Source organism: Lissotriton vulgaris, chromosome 2_1, assembly GCF_964263255.1.
Source record: "Lissotriton vulgaris chromosome 2_1, aLisVul1.2, whole genome shotgun sequence".
Lineage (NCBI taxonomy): Eukaryota > Metazoa > Chordata > Amphibia > Caudata > Salamandridae > Lissotriton > Lissotriton vulgaris.
The window spans coordinates 853,107,671-853,126,121 of record NC_141687.1 but is presented as its reverse complement, the minus strand read 5'-3'; the positions used below and the strand labels follow the sequence as shown (position 1 = coordinate 853,126,121).

Here is an 18,451-nt window from a genome sequence, read left to right as displayed (position 1 = left end):
ATGACGGAGGAGGTGTAGCTAAAGCTGGAGTTAGAAACAACTCTATTCTCTATTGCCAGTTCAAAATGCCCTGGAACTAGGGTAGCAGAGGAGGAGCAGGGACATGGTGATTCAGAGTTTTGAAAATTACTGAAGATTTAGGTTGCATCACAACTATTGTGATGTTGACTTGATTTGCACCTCACACAAAGACATTGTTTAACCTGGAAATGTCACCAATTAGGCATAACCTTGCCAATGGGGAATCCAAAAGAGTAGAAGAGTTTTTGCAAACAAAGGATGAAGAAGAAAAGTATGTGCGATCACTGCTTCATTTATAACAAAATATTTGCCAGAGATCTCATCAGGAGGCCGCTGCAGCTTTGCCCTTGCCTGCACTGCCAGAGACAGAACCAGCATACCTTCTAACCATCCCATTTCAACAAGTGAGACATTTCAAACTATTCTAGGCCACCAAAGCTATAAGAATGGCTTTAGAGGCAGGAATTAGTCCTTGTTAATGTATACTGCATTACTAAACAGTTGATGTGCTCATCTTTAAATTTTACAAACAGTGCGAGCATGTGGCAGATCCTCATTAGTGCAAGTGTGGAAATTTAAGAGCTGGTGCAGAGCACCGGAAACCACAGGCTCAAATTAAGCACCATGTGCCATGAGAAGATCTTGAGCTTTTGTTGATCTTGACTGATGTGGTGATCTTCATTTGAAGATCACCACATCAGTCTGCTGTCCAGAGTAATGACGTGAATTGTGACGCCAAACCAGACTTCTAGAGTCCCCTCCTGATGGTCAGGCAAGAGTCTTGAATGACTTGTAGGCAGCTGAGGCAGAGAAAGTGGAGACCGTGCTGGTAGAGAGGCTGTATGAGCAGGCCTTGTGAAAATGTCAAATTCACGGGGGATGCCTGTGCTACTGGAGAGGCCTCTTGGTCTAACGTATCGAAAGGGTTATCTCTGGTGATACTTCCCTAGGTACCATCCTGGAGTAATCAGATTCTGGTGTGCACTGAACACTTGTCTTCTTTATCTTGTGGACCCACTCAGAAGAAAGGATCTGTTTGGGGAGAAATCCCTCGATGTTGATAGTCTTCTCAATGTCAAAAATGTCTTTGACATCGATAGGCTTGCTCTCGACATCGAGGCAGCCCTCGAAGACAAGCAAGTGCTGAATGACCCAAACCTCGACCTTGGACCTTGACAGCATCTGGATCTTTGAGGGCAGAGGAAGGAGTGGAGGTACAAGGAAGTCCCTCTCCACATCACGACCATGTAGCCTTACCTTCTCACTATCCTTCAATTTTCTTCTTTACAACTTACAGAAGCTACAGGAGTCTGCACGGTGAGAAGTTAGGCAGATAATACAGACAGAATCAGGGTCTGTTAAGGGCTATTTTCCTCACATTTAGGACACTTCATAAAAAGAGAGAGCATTTTGGTAACTAAAAAATATTTTTGTCATTCAGAAAACAGGGAAAATAAAAATGCACTGTCAGACAAAATACGTTGAGCGAAGTTGATTCTGTAAGGTTGAAAAGGTTCCCAAAGATGAAAGCCTTAAAAAGGTTTAGTTCAGTGCTACAGAAGTCTGTCAGCAGGAGCCAGAAAAAAAAGTTCCACCAACATGGTATGATGGAATACTAGTGATTTGCTTTGCATTAAAGGAGTACTGCAACTCACCCAGCCAGTCAGGCTTCAGTCTATTAAGCTACAAGGTCTCTATTTTCTTCCACCCTTTAACAAAAGGTTTGGGAAAGAGTTTTTTTCGGGTCACTATGTTCTTGTAGTTACTTTGTTTCTATTTAACAAATAGTTGCTTTTTAAATTAAATACCCCAAAAATGGCCAATATAGCCGGACTTAGGTAGGTTTAAATCCTTACTTTTGTTCAGACAATATTGTTTTTTGGTCAAAATAAAAGCATTTTTTTATACAGACTTTGTAAAATGTGCTCTCGAATCCCACATGTGGGCAGTAGTGCTTATGACTAATAACCATGTCCCCAAGGAGGAGAAACAGAATGGATGGGAATCGCATGAAAACACTACAGCATCAACCTATACATTCCATGAATGTTGTTTCTATTGAAAAAACCCATCCCATCTACACAGAAAATGTCTGCCTCTTTTGACTGACAATGTGAGCATAAACAAGCTTTTTTTAAATTAACAAATGGGGTGGAAGAGGTGTTAGAGGGAGAAACTGAGCAAGGTCTACTACATTTTAGCTAATTAAATACTAATGGAGACTTTTTTTAATTACATGGTTTTCTGTAGCGTGGATGAGTCCTCATGCGCGTTGAAGTGATGTATTGAATCAGCATTTACATAGTAGAAATGTGGAAACTAAGAGGCTTGAATAAAAGGCCCACTGCAGGCCTGAGCCCACACACCAGTCAAGAAATAAGATTCAGAACCAGAATGTATCTGGATTGTAGTCTGTTGGCTGGCTGGAAAATCAGGAATCCATGGTCAGTAATTTGGAGTCAGACCAGCAATGTTTATGGATGGGGACATTCATTCTATAGAAGTCCATCACTATATGCACCGCTGTTACATTACCACAGCATAACAGCCAACGACACCATGTCATGTGCAACATCTTAAGCCTGGCTTTCTGGCTAGCAACACTTACATACTGGGATCATGGAGTCAATGCAGACTATGTAAAAGTCAAAACTACCAGTTTCATAGCATAACATTGTTGTTGATTAAAATGTCACAACAGCTTGATGGCTGCTGGGACAGGATCCCTTAGCAGTTATATCACAGAAGAGATTGGCTTGGGGCAAATAGGGAAAGGCAGAAACCAAGCAGGACACATGATAAACAAGTTAGTCGACACTTCCACAGCCAAAGTCACTGAAATCAAATCATGCCACCACGGCAACCCCTACCTGGCCGGACACAGCATCATTCTGTGTTTGGGAACGGAGGGGAAGTGATATACTGGCTGGATACTGAAAGGAATGGAGGAGCAGCAGATTAAAAAACAAACAATGAACTTTGAGGTTTATTGGTGGACAAGGTACCTTTCACCTCTGCACTGGCTGCACTGTGTAAGCTTTCTCTAATTTGTTAAAGGTGTGTTTAGTCTCCACAGCTTAGAAACATTCAGCACATGGGTATGATAGTTACAGATGATCTAAGAAGTGACTAAAATAGAATGGCGCTGATCTCTCCACCCACCCGATTGCCAGTGAATGTACAACCACCAGGCCCTACGGAGTAGACTTAAGGACACTGCTTGTGTCATAAAACCCTGTTGAGTACACACAACCCAACATGAGAGAGGAAGACAGTAACAAAAGAGCCAATGCAGTTAAGATTCTTCTGTTGCAAGCCTTGAGAGATGGTTGACGTGCCATTCTTGGGACAAAATCTTGCAAAGCAAAAAGAAATAGGTCTCCAATAGCAGTAACTTGAAAACCTTAGGGAAGAGGAGAGGTAAGCATTAATTAAAGCCTCAGTGTGAAATGAGGTAAAAGGTTAGAGTGGGGTATAAATTAAGCTAAGGGCCATGGTTACGATCAGGGACAGGATAAAAGGGATAAGCTAGAGGTGAGGGAAAGGAACAGAGTCAGACTTATGGCAATGATAGGAGTAATGTTTAGAGAAAGTCTTAGGGTTACAATTTAGTGACATTTCCAGTGTAGGTGACGTCAGCATTAACACACAAACATTGGTCCCTTGAAGGATTTCATTTCGAAATCAAGGAGGGCATCATTGACTGTACAGTGTCAAAATGACACTGCACTATTTTGGAGCGGCCTTGCTTACACAGAGAAAAGGTGCAGAAAACTGTATAAGAATTAAGCCATGCACTATCTGCAGTGTGCAACGTGCCTCTAATGAATGAACAGCTTGGCCTTAGAAGCGGAATCCTGAAAGGAGAGCCAAGTACAAGGCTTCTCAGTAAAAGAAGCAAATGCTGTAGCATTGTGTCAAAACGATATAATATCAGCTGAGTGCATCCACACTGCTTGGTGCAGTGCAGTATGATGCAAGGGCTCTCATAATTTGTGAACCAGAACAGAGAATGTTTGCAGGTACATACATTTAGGTTTATAAGTTTGCATCTGGTCACCGCTATAACGAACATTATTTTTATATCAATAACTTTAACTATTCTGACTCTTTGGAAGAACCGAGATGTAGCCATTCTGTTGATCCGATAAAGATGCAGCAACCCCAGTTTGGTTTTCTGCTGTGCCACGGAACTGGATTCTTTTGGGGCCAGCCAATCCTGTCAGCATGCTCCTACTCTACTGACATCGTGGAAACCATGTCAGGCAATCCTGCCCCGGGTAATATTTGTTTTAAAAAAGCATAAAGGTAACTTTTACAAATTCCTGTTGAAGCCTACTGAGGTTCATTTGAGTTTCGGCCTACCTAGAGGTTCTGGTCTATCTAAAAAAAAATAGGCCTCTATAGACGTTCTCTGTATTCAACAGACTTCAATGTTAAACTCTCTTCAACTGTGACTTTACTTAAAATAGTGAAAGTAGTCATGTACGACCTGGTCACTAGCAAGTTAGATACAGAAACACCCTCTATGCCAGGATCAACAAAAATTCTCTGCAGAAGGCTGCAGACCATTCAGAACTCTGAGGCCAGAGTCACTCCAACCCTCACATGAAGTATTGAAATCACACCACACCTGAAGGAGCTCCACTCCCTCCTCATCCACAAACAAGGGGAATTCAACCAATGCACCCACACTTTCAAGGTACTGCATAACACTGGCTCAGCCAGACATGTCCACTCTTCTGGACTCCCACTTGCACAAATCCCACGCAAACACAAAATTAGATCCGGCAGTTGAGCCTTTTCCTACATCACTCGTAAAGCATGGAAAAATCTGCCAATAGCCTCTTGAATTCTGCAAGGGGCTAAAGACCTGTTCTTTTTGAGTAGTCCCAAGAGGTCCCAGGTGTGCTTAGACTCACACCTGCTCAGCTCCAGGACACCCTCGCGGGTGATAGTGCGCTCTACAAATCTACATAACATATATGTCCCTATTTTAATTTATCATAGGTTTCTGGTAATATCAAACCTAACTTAACAGTCATTCAGCCTGAGCTTTACTATACTTTATCCTTTATGGAGGCAGTGGTTTTACTTGTTCTTTTCGGCTCAAGTTACCTTAGATTAGCTGTTGTGGTACTTCAAGAAAGCTTTCTCTCTTGCAGCTCTATGTAAGACTCAATTTGTATGTGGTTGGAACTCAGATAAAGTTTTTAAACTTCTTCCATCGTTCTTATTTTAGTTCCATCCGCTAACTTCTTACTTGCAGCAATACTGCCAAGACAGCAAGAATACAAGGAACATGTTTGAATAAGGAGCAGGCTGCCCGACTGTAATGTCAGTGCCATATACAGCATTTGACATGGTGGAATATTGATATCCTTCAGGAGCTATTGTTCGCAGTGAATGATGCGAAGCTTAATATTACTCTCGGTTCATGTCCTTTTTGTCCCTGCACTCATAGCAGGTCTTGCTTGCTTCATGTTGAATGAGATGACCTGCATAGGGGGATTGCTGCAAAGGTCTCCACTGTAACCCACTCTATTATCTAGCACCTTCATTTGTCATCTTTTATGAACAAGATGAACAAACAATCCTGTACGTGCATGGCTCAAGAAGGTAGGAGGAAGACTACCCTCACTCACAGGAGACAAACGTTTTGGGGCTATGCTAGAGAACCAAAACGTCTAAGTTGGAGGACAGATTTGCTGATTTGGCATGGTTGTTAGCCCAGCATCTGATTGAGATGACATGAAAGTCAGCACGGGATCCTTACCTGAAAGTATGGTCCTGCGAGTTACTGAAATGGGCGGGGGCTGATGTTTTGCACAATGTGAAGAGGGTCGGTGATAGGAGGCACATGGGAATTAGACAGTAGGATGCCATGATAAATAAGCTAAAGATGAGCTTAGACCACCCTGGAAGCCCTCAGTAATGCAGGCATGCAGTAGGTATCGACTAAGAGTGTACCAAGGGGAATAGTTTGTAGGGAGAGCCCCTTGACGGTAAGTATCTTAGTCAGGCATTCCATCATACTGGCAGAATTCTCATGTTCCAAATTTCTAACACTTCCACTGCATTGATCCTCTTGGTGGGTATCAGCATGTTTCTTATGATGTAACCTGCACCCTTGCTCAATCACTGTGAAATGTGAACGTAACAGTTGTGAACTGACCATGGTTGATGTTATTTTAGTATTTTGTTTAGGTTACGTTTGCGTTATTACCTCTTTCAGTGTCTTTTTTTCCCCGTATGGTCAATTTGCTACATGTCTCACAAGGTTCTGTCTGATAGGTATAGATTCGTACAGCATATTTATACTGGAACAGCGCCACAGTTTAAACTGGAGGCTGTCTTGTATTTCATGTGTGAATAATGTTCACTTGTACATCTGGACGGGATGTATCTATCCATTTGCACTTTAAAATATAGGTTTACAAAAAAAGATGACCAATCTTTCAGATATTTTATGCAGATGATGCACAACTGCATATGAAACTCACCAAAGGCCTGTCTATAAAAGTATCCTTGCAAAGTGTCCTCCATAAAATTCAAAGGTGAAGGCCGGTGAAAAGCTTACATCTAAATAGTTTTAATGCCAAGCACCTATTTGGCAGGAGAGAAAGATAAGGACTATATCTAATTCCACTCAGGAGCTCTCTGAAAAACAGCTGCTTGTTAACTACTATAAAAAATCTAGGAGTCCTCGGATTAATATCTTCGCTCAGTGCCCAAGTTGGACAATAGCACTGCTTTCACAGACTCAAATTGAGGTGTCTCATTCTTCTGTTTACTGAGTTTCAAGCATACAAATGTGTAGGTGCCCGAGGGTCCAGAACGCTGCAATTCGCCTCATTAAAAAGGTCAAATTTGTGCAGCCAGAAAATCTCTGCAATTACTCCCAGTATACGCTTTGCAATGGGCTGTGCGATATTTAAATGTCTGTAATCGTGCACCTGGTTTTCTGGCAAAAAAGACTTGAAGGCTGCACCCTCTTCTTTGAACCTTTATTATGAGTTCTGGCAGGGGCGCCTCCTCCGTAATGGCAGAGGAGCATCGCCCCACTCGTCAGAGCCAGCCAAAGAAAAATAAAATGATAATGAAACAATCTTATTTTTTTTTACTGGATTTGACATGCTTGGGGGGCCGGGTCGGGCCAGGACAGGCAGGTGGTGGCACTTAGAAGTGAGCATGTATGTTTGGCCGGCCTAATCTGGCCAAACAAACATGCACACTTCTATTTCTTCAACCCTGCTGTGAACGCGGCAGCTGAGTTCACAGCCAGGTTGGAAAAATGCCTCAGGCTCACAGGCAGTATATGAGCGGCAGAGCAGGCTGATCAGACCAATCCAGACATTGCTGTCCCAGCAGAGCAGCATCTGGATTGGCTGAAAAGCCTCTGCCTTCCCAGAGACGCTGGGAGAACTCCGAGGTGGGAGGCGCAAGACGGAGGAAAAAGTACATTTTAAAAAAATTATTATTTTTTCCTCCCACCCGCCTTCCCCCACCTTCGTGATGTGGCGGTTGCGCCTGGTGACTGGTGGCCCCTCTGTACAGGCTGTGTACTAGGGGTGGCTAATCTTTTTCCACTCAATTTCCTGATTCTAGAGTTCACTTTTGCTTGAGCTCCATCACTCCCACTGACAAATCATCAAAACGTGTCCAAGGCACATCCGCTTTAAGGTACTCCAAGACCGAACTAAGAGACCCCCTTGCTCTTAGAAACCTACTACCCCTACAATCAAATGTGGACTGTAGTCTACTCTGGCCTTGCACTCTACGGCCTTTTGGCTTGACTTGCGCTGTATAGATACCACATACATACAGAGTGCATAGAATGAGTGTAGCAAATGAGTGAGGAAGGCCTGTGTATCACCTATAACAGTCCTGTCTTGCAGCCAACAGGACTTTACTCTGGGTCTCTAAATTCTGCTTTACCCATTAAAAAAACTTGAAAGTCCCATATCTGAAAGCTAGTGCCTAAAAAGCATGTACTAAATGACGGGAACAAACAGTACATTAGCAGCTATAACTTTCTCTCAGCTAAACGTCTGAGCATAAACAGCACTTCAGCACACTGCTCTTATGTGAAAAGTACTCCTGTAAGTGACTCAGGTTTGCATAGAAATTAGAGAGGCCAGACATAGGAGGATATTTTGGAATTCTTCAGGCATACTTTGCGGTTGCTCAGCTACTTTATTTCTTAATTTCAGCCTTTTTAGACAGCATGTCTGCCTTTTATGGTACCTTGGTGTAAACTGACGTTCAGATACGGATCAGATTACCTCAGAGCCCAAGCAGCTAAAGGTGAGATCAAAGAAAGACATGAGAAAAAAAACTGTGTATAAGGTATCTGTCAGATATGCACTGTGAGCTCTTTGTGTCCCAATCCAGTAGTTTTCCTTTGAATTCGGAGAGTTATGCTGGACACTGCATAATACATGGCATTTTGAAAGTTCAGAGTATGCCAATTTCTAGCCTCTTGGATTTAAGGGCTGCACCTTGGAGGTAAGGGCTGATGAAGCGTTGTGGCACTTTCTAGTGTGATGTACGCCTGGGCGTCGTTACTTTACTGATGTGTTTATGTCCTTTCGGAGTCCTCGTGTTTGTGCTTGTGTGACAGGATTCTTTGTGTACAGTCAGGTGATGCTGTGTCTGAGTCTGTGATTTAAAAGTGTTTCCGCTGTATACGTTGGCACATTAAACCCAGACCTACTGGACTCGTCAATGCTTGTTTACACTTGGACTTATGGATCATTGAAACAAAAACGTTCCTTCTGCGTATGCAGCTAAACAGTTACTCTGAAAAGTAGCCAGTTTAGTGTTCTTCAAATCACTGGCACACACACGTGTACACAAGGATGAACTCTGGCAGCTAGTATGCAGGCTTTCAACAACAATCTGAAGTGGCCCTGGGTGGTCAAAATCCTGGACCATTTCCTTAATCGACCTAGACCTTAACCAATGAAAGGACAACAGAGTAAATTAGCAATGGCGGTAGACTTAGTCAACCAGATCCACTGTAGTGCCTAAAGATTGCAATGAGTATCTGATACTCCCACAACTCTCACTGCCCTTGGTTACTGCACCACTTTTCATCGTTTGCCTCTTGGTTGTTGCCAGCTGGATTTTGTTTTCTGGTCCTTGTCAGGACTATGGTCTCAATTCCAAGGAGAGGGCATTGGAATGGGTTATCTAACACACCAACCTCTGTGGGAAGCTTATTTTCCCAGGACATTTCACAGTGTGTGTTCTTTGCACAAGTTATATTTATACAGTGCAAATATGAGAGCGTGGCAGAGGATGACACTCTGAACCTTCGATAGTGTGTCTGAACCTTGGACAGAGTCGAGCTGGCGTTCTCCTGACCAGCTATGTACCATCACCAGTCCCCTTCCACACCCACAATCATTAAATGTCCCTGTAACCAATGCAAAATATCTCCTTGCAATCATATTTTCACCTCATGCAAAAAAGTGGCCACACTTGTGAAGGACAACGCATAGCTCTCCAGACAGAACACAAGGAAGTGTCTAGGACAAATCCAGACTCATATCCACCCTTAAAATCATCATCAGATAATAAGAGGACAGATGTGCCAAGATGAAATATCCAACTTCCGGACATCCCACAAACGAGGAGGAGGTCCGTTTTAATCTGGATTAAGCTTCAAGATGAGCTTCAAGTGAGGCAGCCGCCCAAGCCACCTGCATGTTAACGCATAAGACAAAAACTCAGGAAAAGGGTGGTGAAAGGAGATTCTCTGAATATGTAAATCACAGCTCTCTCCACACTTTCTGCCAACAATCTATTAGGAAACAAGAGATTGATAAACGCACAGTGTCAATTATAACTTATACCAGGGGTCTCAAATCCTTTCTGAAATAGGAGCTACTTATGTTCAATGAAAATCACCCTGAGCTACTATTATTATTACTGTTGTAAGAGTGATTAAATCAGAAAAGATTAAATTATTGGCCACCTCATGCAAGATTACCAGCAGTGATCCCACTGGGTGCATCAGGTAGGGTGCCAGCAGTAATGTAAAAAAAGGCTTTGCTAATTTGGATTGCCTTTACAAGTGCAATACATAACAGGCGTGGCTGCCGTGCTCCTGGCACCATGTAACAATATTAATAGTACATCTCCACAGTGCCAGATGCTTTATCACTGACATACCAGTTTATGAGTTCTGAAAAAACACACATTTTCTTCTCCAATACATACCTTTCAATATTGGGATACATGTATTAATTCACTCAAGCAAAGCTTCCAATTTTGTAGGTTGAGCTACACAAGGAGGAAGGTGGAGAGCTATCAGTGGCTACTCACTGTAGAAACCTGTCTTAGACATTTGACATCGTACGAACTGCATTAAAGGTGTTGGGTGGAGGGGATGAGAAAAACGAGAGGGAAGGTTTTAAGAAAGAGAAAGTGAGTGATAAGTAGCGAGGCATATTTTGTGCCCACTACTCTTCTCCCTTCGTTCTGCCTCTTGGCACCTCACCTTTCTCCCAGGCCAGGCTTGGTCATCACAACAAAGGGTGGAAGTGTTTCCCTCGTAAGGGCAGGGCTGTGAGGTTACACATCACTGGGCTTGTGGGAGGGTTACAATCTGTACCAATCTCTGAACATTGATTTGACTATGCCAGAGTCCGCAGTGCAGACTGACTCATTTTGGTGCAGTTATGGTGTGGTAATAGTGCCCGGGAAAATGCCAACAGCTTAGGCGTTACATTTGTGTCCAGTACGATAATGGCCTCCAAATTCAGAATTCGCAGCTGAAAATGGCAGATAACGTGGTAACACTGCATGTGTTTCCTGTTCAGACGCTTGGAGAACTGAAGTTGTATTTCCCTACAAACATTTCGTCAGACTTTACTATGCCAACTACATGTGTGGAATAACTGCTGGGTCTGTGAGGATTAGTACTCCAGTCCCAAATCAATTCGTTGCATCCTAATATATATCACAGACCCATCTGCATGTAATCAGAGCCTCTGTACCCACACGAGGAGACCCCCCCCCCTCTTCCGGTTGGCACAAGTATGTCAGAAACAGGCACAGAACCCCGTCAGAAGTGACTGTAAAGGGCAAAACCGCACCTCGGATTCAGCAACAAATGAAGGGTTCTGTGAGGGCCAGGAACGCACCCCTGCTGACCCCGCCAGGCACCCTCTCCCTGCCCCCAAGGCGTATTAGGCACGGCTAAGCGCTTAATGAGTTGTATGTTGACATCTCCGAGAAGAAGGATGAACCTGAATGAAAATAAGAGGATTACTGGGGCTTTAGATGTGGATACAACAAACTGGAGCGCCCCTCCGCCCCGCACACTGGACTGAGCCACAATCCCCTCGAAATCCTCCGCGTCCCCCAAAGCAGACGATCTACAGGTCAAGACCCCTGATGTGCGGCCCTCGACGTGTGCCCCACTTATCTTAGCAATGAAGCGGAGGCTGTACTTGACTGAAAGGTGCAAAAAAAAAAAAAAAAAAACATCGTGTCACTTACTGACCCTTTAACTACCCCTGCAAGCAGTTCCGCTGCAGTTTGCTCCTTGCGAGAGAGCGGGATTGACAACTCCCCTCTGAACTGACCGCAAGATGTTTTTTTTTACTTTACCCACACAATACTCACTGTTCAAACTCAATTTGAGAATAAAAATGCGTCCCTGGGCAAATGATACTAGTAAGTACTGCGGAAGGCTGTTTTAACAAAGGGAGAGGGGATGGTCAGAAACAGATTTAAGTATGAAAATAGTTCCACAACTCTCACGTTTTCTTTAGGAATTTCTGGAGTTGCACTTTTTCACACACTTAGAGCGTTGCAAAATTCATAGTAAGCATTTTTTGGTTGCATAATGCTGAATATATTGCATAAGGAGCAAAGTCTTAGGCAGATCCGAATGCACCAGAGATATCGACACGGGTGTGACGCATGCTCCTGCACAAGGCCAGGGAGTAGCCAGAAAATTAAAATACCCCCCTCTTTGACCCATCCCTCCAACGTCCCCAGGTGAGCAAAGCGAGTAAGCTCTACCCACGCTAGATAAGGTCCCTTAATCTAACTTCTGTCCATGCATTTCTCCATCCTTTAAGTCTGTCGTGCATCCATCCATCTTTTCATGTTTCCACCTATACATCCATCCTTTCACCATTCCACACATCATTACTGTCTTGTATCCATCATTCTACTCACACTTCCAACCATTCCCCCACACTTTTACCTTTCATCCATCCATTCTCCTTCATCCACCCACTATTTCCTCATTTCAGTATGCCTTCTAGGAAGGTATTTGTGTTATACATTTACATATAACCTTCAATGTAATTTCTGTGATTTTGATCTTGTATTTGTTTTTTACTTTTTGGTTACAGGAGGAAAGGAAGTAACCCACTCCGCTTCGGCGGCGACACCTACACAGGTTTCCTACCCTTTTCTTAGGAGGCATGATCGTGTGATGCACCTTCAGATAAGAGTTGTTACAACATTTTCGCATTGAGTATCTGGCTGAGTCTGGGACTGAACAGTTGTCCTTTATTTCCTGGACAGGAATGCGGTTATTACATGTGGGTGGGCGTTAGAACTACCGTCTGACGTGTATACACTCCCATTGTGAGATATTCGGTTAGTTTCCCTGCTTAGTTTCAGAGACCCCCTGCTTAGTTTCAGAGACTTTATGGGGTTAATTCCCCCCATGTACCCTGATCATAGAGGATTCAGGTGGTCACCTTGGAGGGAACCTTGGCCACACTCACAATGAGGACAGTTTTTTTACCTGGTTATTTGCCATTACCTTGATTCCAATGATTACCCCGCCCACTGGTTCAATGTTACCCTTATAGTGGCACCGACTTGAGAGAATTTGCTCAGCACATTTTTTTAGCCAGTGAGGTGTGAGGTTTTTACCCAGTCCATGGTACGTACTCACTCCCTCCTCCCCACAGCCTGAGACAGGTTCCGTGCAGGTGCCGGACCTCCATGCCTGGGCTATACTAGTCCCTTCCTGGGATTCTTAACCTATATGATTCCTTCCAACCTCTTTGGAGGGTTCCTGACTCAGGCTCTTACTAGCCAGGATGGGCAACTAGGCGGGGTTTTTTAGTGCCATTTTCCTGATCCTTCGGCTGGGACACAGGGTCTTATCACATACATGACGTACCGTTTTGTACTGTTACCGCCCATGTACTGTACGAATTCTTCTTTCTACGTCGTCATTTGATGTTTGACCGTAATGACTGCATTCGATTGATGATGTCGGTACTGTTTTTCGATTATCATATATTACATATAAATATGTTTTCAGAATGATACGTTATGGTTAACTCACGTATGAACTTTTTCTTTATGCTATATATGGGCGACACAAAGTCAATTTAAATGTCAGCTGTTGATGTCGAATAGACAGTATTTAAAATGCAGGTTATTGGTAGAGTCTTCCTATGTGATCAAGTCTGCTGGGCAGCCGAAACGCCTTAATGTAAATGTACATGTATTTATATAGCGCAAATCGCCCACATCGCAGGCATCTATGCGCTTGCTTAGGGAACCCGTCCTGGTATTCCCCAGTGAGATACCCCGGCAGGGTATCTACAAGGTGAAAGCCAGGCATCCCGCCGCGAGGGGCCGTTGTGGAGATTAAGCAAGCTATTGCCCAGAGTCGCAGAGTGTGAACCCGTGAGTCGAGTAGGCACCGGAGCGAGAATTATCGAGTCCATGGAATTATTGAGCCCAACCCCCGTCGGGGCGGATAATTGAACCCTGGTCCGGGGCCGATCTCAGCTTCCGGGTCTGCCGCCTCTAACCCCTGAGCCACACTTCTGAAGATGAATTAAATATGAATATTTTGCAGCAAACTCTTACTGTGTCATGAAAGTGCGTTGCATGGTATATTGTGTTCGAGAAAGAAATATATATTTATATATTTTTTAGTGTTTAAGTAAAAACTGACGCCAGATATGACAATCACTGGCTAGGCAAAGGGGTCCGGCCTCCACAAGCCTATCTCCCCCCCCCCCCCCCCCCAAAAAAGGTATGCAACATGTACAATAAACATTAAAAAGGTGAAAGCAATTAAACGTAATAAAAAGTAAAAACGTCAAAGGTGACGTATACATGTTTGCAAAAAAAGTAAATAATAATGACCCATCCCAAAAATGATGCAAAATAAATCTAAAAAAAAGAATAAAATGAAAGCAAAGTGGCTTCCCAGCTCTCGCATTGAAATGGGCCACTTTCTAGGCAGCTCTGCACATATACAAAAGCAAAATGCTATCACTCATAGTGAAACAGCCAAATGGGTTGACCCACAGCCTCATGCAGTAGGCTGTGGTGGGCCGAAGTAAAATGTGAATGACACTTTAACAGACCAGTGGATGAAGAGGGCGGACTAAAAGCCTCTCGATCTAAACCAACTAAAGCTGTCTCTATACCAGATATAACAAGCATTTACAATGCAACTGTCTCGCCTTTGCAAAAGTTAGAGCTATTGGAATTGTAAATGACGACATTTTTATTTATGTGTTGGTTTTGAAAACAGACAAATAAATGGCATTGTCATTTACAATGCCAATAGCTTAATCTCTTGCAAATGCGAGACCTATTGCATTTGCACCCCCACACACACACACACACAGAGCCAAACACACACACACACACAGCCACATGTGCACAGAGCCACACACACACACACAAAGCCCCCCCCCCCACACACACACACACAGAGCCCCCCCCCCCCACACACACACACACACAGAGCCCCACACACACAGAGCCACACACACACAGAGCCACGCACACAGAGCCACACACAAACCACAACACGCTGCTTTTAGGACCTAATTCAGGTCGCAAAATAGATTGTGGTATAGATAAGACTAAGAAATTAGCCTATATATGTTTACAATAGTTTTGAATCTAGTAACGACGTTTGCTCACTGCCCAGTGATTCTGTGCAAATTAGTTAATATCCCCGCGCCATAGGCAATATGGCAGTAGGCAACCTCCTTAACGCAGCAGGATGTGGCGGAATAAGCAGAGCTGCTGAGCAAGAAGCAGTTAGAGTCACAGCGTTAGCTCACCGCCGGGTGATACTGCACTGGAGATTCTGAGGAGAAGATGCATTTTGCCTGCAGAGGAACACAGGCCTTGTCTGCATTTCCATTGCTCCTTCTCCTGCCTCAAGTTATGAGCTTCTCAGATCAGTCAGGCTTTAACAGTAGAATATTACAATCAACTTGATTCATTTTTGTGAGGTGTCTTACTATTTAATTAGTTGCATTGGAGCATTTTTTTGGGTTTAACTTGTAATTCCAGTTTTTAATATTTTAAAATGTACTGTTGTCAATAGGAAATGCTCAAATCTAATAATCACGGACCTGTGATCTGAGCGTCTCTCTTTTACCACATTAGAAAACTGCGTGGGAGTGAGGTGAGTGATGGCTTGTGGTGAGTATTAGCTGTGTGGCAGCAATGTGAGTTTTGATTGCATGGCAGTGAGGCGAGGGTGGCTGTGTGTAAGTGAGGTGCGTGGTGACTGCAATATAAAGTGTGGTGAGTGGTGTCGGCGAGCCAGTGAGATGAGCGATGTGTGTGTGCAGATGTGGTGAGTGAAGCCTCTGTGGTGGTAAGATGAGTAAGGACTCTGGGGTGGTGAGGTGAGTGAGGGCTGCATGGCAGGGATGCGAGTGGTAGCTCCGAATGAGTGATGCAGCGGGGGTAGTGAGGTGAATGGTGGCTGTGTGTTAGTGAGATGATTGATGGTTGCGAGGCTGTGAGGTGAATCTTGCATCGGGGTAGTGAGGTGAATGGTGGCTGTATGTCAGATAGGTGAATGGTGGCTGTGCGCCAGTGAGGTGAGAGGTGATTGAGTGGCTTTGAGGGGAGTGCTGCGGGGGCGGTGAAGTGATTGGTGCTCGCGTAGCAGAGAAGCAGCTGTGTGACAGTTAGTGGCGGCCGGGCAGTGCTCACCTGTGCACGGAGCTCCGCATCTGCTTCTCAGTGGCTGCTGGGCCTTAGTATTCCGCATCAAGGGGTACAGCATGCCGTGGGAACACTGCGTGCCGGGGTCAGAGGCATAGCCAGAGGCCATGAAGTGGGAGGCCTCGAGCCCTGCTCTAGCTGTCAGCAATAGACCGCATCAAGACGCTGTTCTGACAATATAATTGCCATCCATGGGCCAAAGAGCGGTATTAGAGGGGCCTCTGCCAATACGATCATGAAAAATGCGAGGCATGGAGCTGCGGGCTGACACACATAGCACTGGGAACAAATCACCGGTTAGCCAGCGTCAGCACAGACTTTATATGCAGCGATATGATTACAAAAAGGGGGGGGGGCGCCGACCGCAGGCTAAGTTTCACGGCGCTCGCAGCTCTTGACCAATAGAACAGCATCAGCTACGTCTGCATTAAAAGCAATGGGCTTTCGTGGCGGGGGCAGCGGACTACAGTTCAAACTACCCGCAATGTTTCTGGCATCAAACTAATACACGTGAGCGCCTCAACATGCAGTAACAGGAAGCAAAGTCCCGTAGCAGCAGCGCTTCACCCACCAATCTCGGGGTAACCATACTCACTGTATCGAGGAGCTCCAACCACCGGGCAGGGTCTTAAAAAAATAGGCGCAGGCACGGAAGGGTGGCCGCATCCAGTGATATCACACTGGCGCCGGTGCGGACATCCGTCTTTAAAGCATTACAGAATATCAGCCAGATTTACAGCATATCAAGTCCCCCTCCCAAATGCGCAAAGGACTCACTTTCCCTACAGCACGCGCCTGTAAAAGGTGACCCGAGGACGGCACGCGCCTGTTAAAGGTGACCTGTGGAAGCAGACAGCCGCACTCTGGCCTCGGCCCCCGCTTGCATGCGGCCGGTAATTGCGTGAATAAATGAGCCATTGAGATGCTCTTAATCCGGGACGGGCCCGATGTTCACTCGTGCTGCGCTAACGTTGTGTAACGCTGGGCCTTGCTGGGCATCGAGCAGGCAACTCATGCGGGGCTCCGAACAGCAGCCTAGCCAGGGTGCCATGGACCCCAGAGGAAGGCAACAACAATCTGGGCTAATTGAGGCTCTGAGCCCCGGCGTCACTGCACCTGCTGCACTGATGGAAGCCACACCGCACATACCTGCATGCCCTGAAAGGCAGTGATAAAGAGACCATGTGTGCCTGCAGCCCCAAGTCGGTTTGTTGCACAGTGTGCTGCGTATTGTGCAGTAAGAAGTCAACTCTAGTCACCTAAGTATATAATGCAAATAAGGGCTATTAACAAGGGACAACATACCCGTCACTATTACATAGCGTGCAATGGCACTGGGGCTCACATGAGCGCCACAAATATAGCCGTCTACCACCAAACCCGGGACTAGGACCATTTTTCCTCGATTACATTTTGGTCCATGGCCTCTGTAACGCCTGTTTCTTAGAGCGTGGAAACGGGGCGCAATGAAAAAACAATCTACAATTGCCAAAAGTGCACACCGTGACGTATCCACAAGCTCAAAGCAGCAAAATGCACAGCTGGCGGGAGTCAACACGGTTTGCTGCAGCCTTAGTGCGCGGCTTCTCAGCACCTGCATTTAATCAAACTATAACGTAGCTAGCAAACCGGGGAAAGAATTTGGACTAGCAGACGCGTTCAGAGCACCGGGGGATACGAGTCGTTAGAAAAACATGTACATGCTGTCCCCTTCCCAAAAATAAACCCAATATCGACAAAGATGCCGGGATGGAAAGCTCGTCTTTCCAGGAACAATTCGTTTTACTTCAAAGTCCTACTGTCACACAATTGTTTTAGTTTAACGAGTGGGCTAAGCACGTCGTCTTTAGTAGCGCCAGTGGTTTATGACTTTAAATGAACCCATGTCCAGGTTACCTTACTCGCAGACTCCACCAGCACACTGGAATCTTTCCTACCATATTACTAAGTGCGGCTCGAAGGACATCAGCCACCACCATGTTGCTTACGATATCACAACCAAATGAAGCACTATACCGTCAGTGCGCCTCGAGAGGGTCCAATTATAAAACACCTCGGTATGGCCACAGTCTGCCCCGAGGTCATGTCGGGAGCTACGCCTCAGGGAGTCCGCAGACTTCAGAGTGCGTAGAAGTTGAACAAGAAAAACGAACACTCACCAATGCTCCCGATCGAACTCGCCAGCCCCAGCTCCATGAAAAAATGGCGGCCGCAAACATAGTGACAAAATAAAAATAAGACAACACCCACAATGGCCCACCGCCGCAATGAAGTTCACAAAGGGGCGGAGAGGGGAAAAAAAAAAATAAAAAAAAAAAAAAATCGCCGGAACGCCCACGAATCCGCTCCGTGAATTACGGACAGATCTCTCTACCAATGGCTAGCCTCCATTTATGGAGCTAGCCAATGGATGAGAGAGGCGGGACAAAGCCCCGTACTGAAAAACATA

General features: G+C 45.0%; 1 protein-coding gene across 25 annotated transcripts in view; it reads right to left on the bottom strand.

Moving 5' to 3' along the window:
• LRRFIP1 (LRR binding FLII interacting protein 1) overlaps positions 1-18,451 on the bottom strand; it is a 470,251-nt gene that overhangs the window by 218,798 nt on the left and 233,002 nt on the right. For 13 of the 25 annotated variants that reach the window (XM_086956332.1, XM_086956334.1, XM_086956307.1 and 10 more), the window contains exon 7: positions 2,892-2,954. The exons of the other annotated variants lie outside the window; for them this stretch is intronic. In XM_086956332.1, coding sequence (XP_086812458.1) covers positions 2,892-2,954 — 63 coding nt within the window. The remainder of the gene's footprint in view (positions 1-2,891; positions 2,955-18,451) is intronic. 25 annotated transcript variants of the gene reach the window in all.